The sequence below is a fragment of the Acyrthosiphon pisum genome, chromosome X, assembly GCF_005508785.2.
Source record: "Acyrthosiphon pisum isolate AL4f chromosome X, pea_aphid_22Mar2018_4r6ur, whole genome shotgun sequence".
Taxonomy (NCBI): Eukaryota; Metazoa; Arthropoda; class Insecta; order Hemiptera; family Aphididae; genus Acyrthosiphon; species Acyrthosiphon pisum.
The window spans coordinates 115,310,332-115,320,766 of NC_042493.1; the positions used below are offsets into that span (position 1 = coordinate 115,310,332).

The window sequence follows — 10,435 nt, forward strand, 5'->3', positions numbered from 1 at the left end:
GGTGATTTAGTGTCACGCAAATTGCGTGTTCTTCGTACCCGTTATGCACAATGCACGGTGCAGAATTTAATGAGCAATCTCTTATATGAAGGTGAGATGGGAAAATACGATGAACCACCACAGAGAAACAATTGTTATCCTCTTTATGACAATTATCACGGTAATACTTCATCAGCTTCCGCATCGAACGTTTCCTATTCCAACCCTCCCAGCGTCCAAGAAGTTTTAGAATCAACTTCAAATATAGATATGTCTGATTATTTACAATGGAAAAATCCCTCAGAATAATTAGAAAATAAGTTAGTTTTCATTTTTTTAATGTTTTAATTTTTTTAATATTTAATTGTTTTAAAATTAAGTGCAAGTACATGAAAAAAAAGTTTCTGTTTTTTTTTTATATTTAAGTATAAAAACGTTACGTTAAAATGCTACGTTATTTAAAAGTTATTATTATTATTTGTTGTTCTCATATTAAATATTTTTCAGTACCTACTTCAATTACAATAAATATAGATATTTATTTGTAAAAAAAAAAAAAACACTTAAATAGATTTATTTTAATAATTTATTTATGTATGTGCCTACCTTAATATACTCCGACAGAGCATTGACTATTGCTTCACAAGCTTCCGGAACTATAAGTGATATTGACTGAGTAGATATTTTAAATTGATACATCATGCTATGGTAAGAGTCTCCCGTTGCCAAGAACCTTAAAGTCAGAACTAAACGTTCAGTCACACTAATAGCAGTTCTCCAATTAGTATTTTGTTTGTGGATTGCTGGACCAATGAGACATATTAAGTTTTCGAAATCTTCAGTTGACATCCTCAAAAAGTTTTTAAAGCTAGATCGCAATTCTCCATTCAAACCAATATCATCATCTTGTAAATTCTTTAGAAGTTCATCGACACCAAACAAATTTCTTTTTTGTAAAGTTGGTCTTACCCAAAAACGTATTTTAATCTTATTATTTTTTTTTTTGCTTTGTAACTGTAGGTAAATATACCCAGCACCCAACATAAGTAAATCTTCATCGTCTTCAATATCTCTTTTCAATTTCCACATTTTCACTCACAGTAAAAAAAATTTAAAAAACTTGTAAGTACGAAGACTTTAGAAAGCTAGAACTCTGAAGACAGACTTATTGAATGACGGATGAACGAAATAAAACGACGAGTTTATATTTCTGTATGGATAGTTGAAAACAAAAACAAAACACGAACAAATGTTTGAATTTTGTTCATGTTTTGTTTAATTTTTCCTCAACTCAGTATGGACACGTGTTTTGTTTGTTAAGATATTATACTACAAATATATTGATTTAATTCAACTCATCTCACTGTGGATTGCACAAAGTCCCGTGAACTGCCCGCGAAATGTGCCTTATGCTCCAAAGACCATAGGCAAACTATAAGGGCTGCCGTCACCAAAAAACTGAAACGACCCATTTCCAAAAAAATCAACAACGACGATTCAAAAATAAAAGTATTTCCGGGTGCCCCGACAGTCAAGGTCCCGATCACTCAACCTCCGCCCAAAAACAAATTATATGCTGAATCAACGAAAAACGAAGAAAAACTTCCATTCACCAATATTTCCAATATCCTATCTAATTTCATTTCTAATCTTAATTCCATTATCAGCCCTCTTATCTCTCTTCTCACAACTACTCTTAATTCTTTCCTTGCTAAACAGCTATCGATCTATTTTCATTTTGTAATAATATTCTTATATAAATGTCTCACCATTTCATATTTAATTCACTATATAATATTTGTTGCGCCGCGCCGCACCTACTTGTGTAACTTGCGGTTTGCGGCAACGACTTGCGGGGTGCTGTGGACGGGAAAAGGTTACCCAAAATATTATAGAAGAAACAAAATAATAATTAACAGCTAATGCTTATGCAAGTGCGCTACGCGCGTAATAATTATAATAGATGACAACAACTTATTAATATAAAGCAAGACATGAGTTGTTATCAAAGAAAAGGGCGCCCCAAAACAATCATACAATAAGTTTAATTACAATGTGTTACGATAATTGTTGACCTGGTCCACGACTGTTGGAGATCGATCCTTTCATGGATGGCTCCGGCCCCGACGATGATCGACGAGCGGCGGCAGGCGGAATCCTCACGGCGGCACGCCGTATCAACAGCAACAATCAACCAGCGGTGGCACGCAGCAACAGCGGCAATAAGCCAACCGCGGCACGCAATAACCACGGCAATAAGCCCAGCGGCGGCACGCAATATACCTATACGCGGCGGCAACGGCAGTAAACCAACGACGACTTAACAATACACAAAAACGCGTCGGCCGTACACGCGGTCTGGTCGCCAAAACACAGCGCAAGGTGACGAGCAAACGCAACGATGCGTCGGGCTCGACCGCCTGGACAAGACAAAAAACACGGCTGGCGGCACAGCCTATGGCGGCGAACGGCCCTGCGCTGGACGGCCGAGGAGGGGGTAAGCCACCTCGTGAGCTTCGGCATCCGAGGCGCAGCTTTGGGGACCTATGCCGAAACTACGATGGCACGAAAACGCGTCCGTGTTCGAACAATATTTTAATTTAATTGCCTTTTGTTATCATGTAACATGCGTATCATGTTATCATGTATTGTACAGTCCATCGGTTAGACCAGTGGTTCTTAACGGGGGCGGTACCGCCCCCTTGGGGGCATTTCAGTCTCTCCGGGGGGGTGAAAGTTTTGAAAGGGATGTTGAGAGGGCGGTGAGTGTGTTTTTCTGACAAAATTAACAGACTTAATTTTAACTAGTTTTCACTTTAATTAATAATGTTATAATATACTGATCAATAAATAAATATATAGGTATGTTTATATATTATATAAATATATTTATAAGAAGAAAATTTGATTTTGCATGAAGGGGGCGTTAGCAATTAGTTATTACGATAAAGGGGGCGCTGAACTAAAAAAGGTTAAGAACCACTGGGTTAGACTATTGTATCTTATCTTAAATTGTAACCTTTGCATCATATATTATTAATTAATTGTTGAACTGTAATAGTTATTGCTAAAAGTTCTTAAATAAAAATAAAAATAAAAATATTATCATTTTTATTCGTTAGTATGGTGATAATAACTGATAAACAAAGTGTTAGATATTAAAATCCACTTTTTAGCGGTTTCTCGTAATTTGTCGGTAGTTATTCTCGACGCTTTCTAACGATTTTTTGACCTCCCAAAAGTACCAACTAGGTTCACTTTTCTATCAGAAAAGATTATTAATACGGTAGCCGGTAAGTTGAATTAATATTATAAAATCACAACAAAATGTTAACTAAAATCGTTATTTTTAGTTATTTAGGTATGTATTTTCGTCCAAATTGGATAATAATAAAATAACTATAAAAATAAACTGTGCTTATGTATTTTTTTGAAATTTGTTGGTTACAGAATAACTTATCTACGAGGAAACTTGTTTTCAATTTTCAATCCTTGGCTTTAAAAGTTGAACATTAAATACATTTTTAACTACAAAATAATAATTAAAATTTTAAATTTGATAAATGTTGTCAAAAATCAAATTTTAAGTGATTATAAAAAAATTGTGCCCACGCATTTTTAATATTTTTCAACTACTATTGTCACAATACATCAGGAGCCTAGTATTAAACTTTCAAGCTTTTTGACCCAACAAATAACATTTTATTGACATTTATAGAAAAAAAAATTAGTAAGTAAATTAAATTATAAATTACAACAAAATAACTAAAATTGTTATTTTTATTTTTATTCGTTTCTATGGTGATAATTGATAAACAAAACGTTATAAATTAAAATCCCATTTTTAGCGGTTTTTCGTAATTTGTAAGTTGATTTTCCTGTGGCATTAAATTAATATTGAGAATATCGAAAAATGACATTTCTAAAATACCATCTTGATCCAATTTGCTAAAAGATAATAATATACTTAATGGTAAAATTGAAGCAATACTTCTGGTAAAAATTTTGTATACAGGATAAAAAAAAAATAAACAACATTGTAAAACCACTATAGCTTTCTCAATCCTCAATCCGCTCAGAATCTAACATTGTAAAAGAATATGTCCGTAAACCTCTCAAAACAATTCAAAATATTTCGAAAAAATTATCAAGTATAGTAATTGGTAAAATTAATATATGATATAAATTTCGGGTATCTACGCTTTTTCGTTTTTGAGTTACAGCATAATAAGAAAATTGCTTGGTACATGAGAAATCGAGTGAATAATATCCAATGTTAGAAAAATTTGAACTTCAAACACTCATAAAAGTTTAATTTGACTTTCTTATGGACGTATTTTTTTTATATAGTTAGACAAACTTATGAGGAATCTTCTATTACATTTTAAAATCTTAGATATAAAAAGAAATTTTTTTAAGAATTTCCAACTTAAAATAATTTGCTTATTTTCTTGGATTTTCCGTGTTTTGTCACTATTTGAGCTTTAAATGCTTATAAAAAAAAAAAAATTATGACTTTTTATTATTTTTTATCTGTCTTTGAAACAATACCTAGGTATATTAGTAGCCTTCTATTAAATTGTCAAGCTATTTTATCAAACAAATAACATTTTATTGGCAATTATAAAAAAAAAAATACTAAAACATTCGAAAACTGACAATGTCCGTAAACATCCCATTAAGAGTCAAAATATTTTCAAACCCTATATGGTGTATAGAAAATGAAAATATAAGCATTCAGTGGAATTTTCTTGTATTTACAGTTATTTGTTTTTGAGTTACAACAAAATAACAAAATCGCTACATGAGAAATCGAGTGATAATATCCAATCTGATAAAAATTTGAACTTTAAAGGCTCATAAAAATGTAATTTGATTTGTTTGTAGACACTTTTTTTTTTTATAAAGGATACAAACTTTTGAGTAATCTTGTATTACATTTTCATATCTTAAATTTAAATAGAACATTTTTTAATTTGAATTTCTAGCTCAATATAATTTTCTCATTGTCTTGAATTTTACGTATTTTGTCAATATATGAACTTTAAATGCTTATAAAAAAAAATTGTGACTATGGATTTTTAATAATTTTTATCTATCTTTGAAACAATATATTAGGAGCCTTACTAAATTGTCAAGCTTCTTACCTAACAAATAAAATATTATTGACATTCATAGAAAAAAAAACTAAACAAATTGACAATTGATAATGTCCATAAATAGCTCAAAATAAGTCAAAATATTTTGAAAATGTGGTAGTGTAAAAAAACACACACACTACACACACATCATTGTAAAATCAATACACTCATCGTTCCGCTCAGAATCTAAAAAATAATATTATAAAATTAATTTAACTTACAGGCTATAATAAATAATAATAATATAAAATATCCAGACTGACAAACTGTCTCCGCTCAGAATCGTTTTTCTTATACAATTATATTATATCATTGAATTCAAGTTTAATACAATCCATTATATATTCATCCACTTGTAACCTACAGACTACAGTACAGCAGAACAACATACACTTACCCGGTTTTTTTTTTCATGTACTTACGTAATATTGTCGGGAAAAGTCATATTTGGATAACATTCAAAAATATTTCTCAACAATACCAAGGGTAGGTAGCATAGGCTTAAATAGCGTTTGTGATTTAGGCAGGCAGGAGCCTTAAGCCTCACTAGTATAATATTGAATAGGAAAGCTTACAAACAAATTTAGAAATTGTTAGTGAAGGTCAGGGACGGCCTGGCCCACCGGGACACCGGGAAGTTCCCTATTGGAACTTGTTATTGGCCTGACGGATATGCATGACATTATTTTTTAGAATAATCAGTGTTTCTTTATACTAAACAAATAAACTTACTAGTGTTAATTCTAAGCAATACTACAAGAAGAAAATCCTAATATTAAATAGTATAATATATTATAATATAGTAGGTATAACTGGTTGTTTTGGAGTTTTAAACTGTCGAATAATTTTGTGGTGACCAAATAGGACTAGGTGATTATGTATTTAACCAAACACGCTTAATACAATAAGTTATTACTACTTACTAATTTTTATTAATAGCAATAATAATTGCTTAGTTATTTAAGATTGGTATATTTTGGGACGCATAAACGCTTTATTATTATTATTATTATTGCGTACCCATATAGGTATGCTTCGATCTTCGTCTGATCGTCCGTGAGAATGTGACTACTTCGTGCACTGCACGAGCGTGAGTCTCTCTCTACATTTTTTCATACTCTATTTTTTTTTATCTTTAAGACTTTTCGGTCGGATCAAAGCCCGAATTTTCATTTTACTTCAAGTAGTGTTAGCAAGGTGGATTCTAAAAATAACAAATATTGTGCATTATTCAAATGCATAATTTCACTTCTATATAATAATAAATTAGAAAATATTTATGGGCAGCCACACTTAAATGTTGACACTGATTTATGAACTTTTTTTTTGTGGTCTTCTAACATATAATAAAAACTAAAAGGTTAGATTTTGTCATTGACCGTAACATATAATACAAAATTATTTACCCTGGTAATGCACATAATTTGAAAGAAGAATACTTCCAACAGGTTGAATTCTGTTTTTTATTTTATTTCAAATAATAGTATAAAATAGTTTACAAAATAAAAAATATAACATTTTATTGGCAATTATAGAAAAAAAAAACTAAAAAAATGTAAAGCTAACAATGTCCGCAAACAGCTCAAAAAGAGTCAAAATATTTTCATATACATTTTATGGTGTATAGAAAACGCTAATATAAACATTCAGTGAAAATGTCATGTATATCTACGTTCATTTGTTTTCGAGTTACATCAAGAACCAAAATCAAATTTGTCGAAAATGGATGTGTGTAAAAATTTTCGTTTTTCCTTAATTGTTCTTTTGTTTTTCAAAGTGCTTTTGAAAACTACTGGGAAATAATTTTTACTTTTGACTCCCTAAAGTACCAACTAGGTTAACTTCCCTATCAGAAAAGATATTGTTAAAGCACTTTTACTGTACTAAAAAGTGATGACAGACAAACAATCAAAAAAAAATTAAAATTAAATAAAAAAAACACACACATCATTGTAAAATCTATACATTCATTTCTTCGCTCAGAATCTATTATCTATGCTTATGTAGGTATTTCTGATATTTTCAAACTACATTAATGAAACGTATAAGGAACCTTTTATTAAATGTTCAAGCTTGTTTGCTAAGTGAAAAAGTTTTCATCATGAATAATTTAAAAAAAAATTACAAATCGAGATTGTTACCATTCATTAAGAATTCAAATTTAAATATTTTAAAGGTCTGCAGTAATTAGTTTTTAAGTTACACCATAAAAATGAAATCAATTTTTTTCCAAAATTGCTATTGCAATTAGAAATTTATTGTTTTAGAAATTACTAACTTTTTTTGTCCAACTTGAAACTTTCTAAAATTACATGGAATCTTCAATTTTGAAAAAAGATTATATTATTATACTTCCAATTTCCACGTATTAGAATATTATAAGAAATACATTGGGTAACGAAAAAAACAAAAATAATGTTGATAGTTATAGATATATATCGAAAAACTTTCAAACAAATTAAATGAATCTATTTAATTTAATATTTAAATGTTACAGTTAAAAAATATATTCGTTACATTTCAGACTTGTAACATTTAAAACATTTTCAAAGTTGTGATCACTGATTTTTCCCATTTTTTTACTTAACTCAGCACCGCCAATACTATAGATTCTGTATGCACTACTGGACAGTACTTGAACGTAGGAACTAGGAGTTTCAATTGGAAATTAAGATTTTTGTTTGGAATTTCGGACAGGATTAATAATGTTGTGTTCTAACATTACATTTATATGTATTCAACGAATCAAGCAATTTTTCGTCGCTCTTTCCCTCTGTTTACACAATCTCCTACAGTCACCATTCCAAATTTTCTGAGAAAGATCCTTTAAAAAAACTTAGTGCTCTAACATTTATATCTCCATTTTTAAGCCATACAGTTTTGAAATATGGTTGGGAAATGCCTGCAGTGTATAAATTTATTTTGATATATTGTATATGTACGTTTAACAACTGTACAATTTTCAATTTTAAATAATAATATTAATAGTGTTATTGCCAAATAAATAATAAGAGTTTAATTTTGAGTTTTGACTTTGTTCGTTCAAAAACAAATTTCGAATAAAATTGACGAACTGTTGAGGATAGATTCACAGAGAGTTAGTTTTTGTTATATTTTAAATTTTTTTTACAATGTGCTATAAAAAAATCGAATCATTTTTTTTTACGTAACACGCTACTTACTTGATATTTTTCCTCTGAACCATCCAATGATCGTGGCCCCTTGAAAATACGCTTAATAATCATCAATTAATAATTTAATTTATATTTCTGTATTAAATATACAGATCATGGCCATAACTGCGGCGAGGGGTCCAGAGGTCCGGACCTTCGACGTTTTTTAAAAATAGAAAAATTCTAGCAGTGAATATTTCTCATTGACTAGGTACCTATTTTATTAACAACAATTTGATATTTTCGTTAAAATTTAAAGCAGTAAAAACGACCATAAAGGGTTTTAAACGTAAAAATTATCACTAATTTATTACAATACAAGCATAACTGAAACCTGTAAACTTTCCTCCACACGGTTGGGTTACATGTAGGTATACACGTCTTACACAGCATATTCCCAGAACACTGAAAACATTTTAAAGTTATCCTGAAATTTCGGGACGGCTGCATCCCCTCAGCCTATGTAGGTACGCCACTGATAAATACATATAAAAATTACCTAATAATTATCTTTAGCCATATAATACATTTTAAAGCTGATGATATGTTTCCGATTAATAATGTAAAAGCAAAGTTAAAAGTTTGTCAGCCCCTAACAGGACAAGATGTTCCCTTGAAATAAATTTAAATGCAACAAGAATAACTTTGCTATATTTTTAAATTGTTTGTTTATTTTATTTTGTAAATTGTATATTATAAATTATCACAAAAATATATAATGTTTCTTAAGATATTTTCTTTATTATTATTCCAATTTTGTAATATATTAGATATGACCTGGTATACCTATGTATATGTAGGTTAAGTAGGTACTTATAAATTATTAAGATATAAGTAATATTCCTGTAGTTTTAAATTTTAATCTTTGACAGCGTGCACAGTAATAGGAAGATATCTCAGAATTACTTCTCCTGTATTCGGACATATATCAACCATTTGTTTCTCACATATTTTATCTTTAACGTGTATGGCATATCTGCCATGTAAATGTTGTGGCAAATTGCTGTACATATCATCTACAGCTCTGACGGCATCTAATAAACACAAATGAAAAATATGATTAATAGTCAATTAATAATAATAAAAACTCAATTCAGAATTCTATATAGGTAGTTTATACTTTTATAGTATACAGTATTTCTATGTAGTACTTCACTAAAAAAAAACCAATCCACGCCAATCAATTTCGAGTAACTACCTAATGATTGATTTTAGATATGAAAACGAATTTGATTGGAATGTAAAAAAATAACTTAACTTAAGTACTTAACTTCTTAGAATAAAAATTCGATCATCGTTGATTCTACGTTAATTATTCAATAACAATCAAGTTAAATTAGAAGTTAAATAAACAGAAACCTAAAACTAACTCGTTAATTCCCAGCCTTGTAGATAAATAATATTACACTCTGTAATTCAAATTTAGTTATTAGCACCACCAATAATAATTTTATTGAAAAAAGTAATATTAATAATAATACACTTAATAATGTTAACAAACTCAAATGTAATTTTTCTTACCTAAATAATTTATTATTTTCATTTAATTGGTATAACTTTTTTTTAGACTGTGAATGTTGATGTTTTAATAGATAAATTGAATAGTAAAATAAATGAATTTATTGTCAGTTTTTCTAAAAAAATGTATTGTATCCAAAAATAAATTTAAAAAATCACAAAAATATAAAGCTTGGATTACAAACGGACTTCTGGTCTCAATTAATAATAGCCGTAAATTATTTTAAAAAAAACCAAAAAGCTCCTTTTGATCTTACAATAAAAAAATACTACATAAAATATAGGAATTTATTAAATTCATTAATCAGGAAATCTCGTATTTTATATTACAAAAACCAATTTTATTTATCTAATAACAATATTAAAAAGGTGGGTAAGTGGATGTCACTCTGCTGTACAGTAGGTTACAAGTGGGTCACTGTATAATGGATAGTATTAAATTTGAATTCAATGATGTAATATCACTGTATAAGAAAAACGATTCTGAGCGGAGACGGTTTGTCAGACTAGATATTAGATATACTTAGTATAGGTATACTTATCTATAGTATTAAAAAAAAATTGACCTATGATAGGTATCAATAATAAATTCCAAATTAATCATATCACAATATCCATTAGGTA

General features: G+C 29.3%; 1 protein-coding gene across 1 annotated transcript in view; it reads right to left on the reverse strand.

Moving 5' to 3' along the window:
- Positions 1 to 9,073: 9,073 nt before the first annotated feature.
- The window catches only part of LOC100160278 (juvenile hormone acid O-methyltransferase-like), a 9,121-nt gene continuing 7,759 nt past the window's right edge, over positions 9,074 to 10,435 (reverse strand). The window contains exon 4 of the mRNA XM_001943694.5: positions 9,074 to 9,327. Within this exon, the coding sequence (XP_001943729.1) occupies positions 9,152 to 9,327 (176 nt within the window). The 3' untranslated portion in view covers positions 9,074 to 9,151. The remainder of the gene's footprint in view (positions 9,328 to 10,435) is intronic.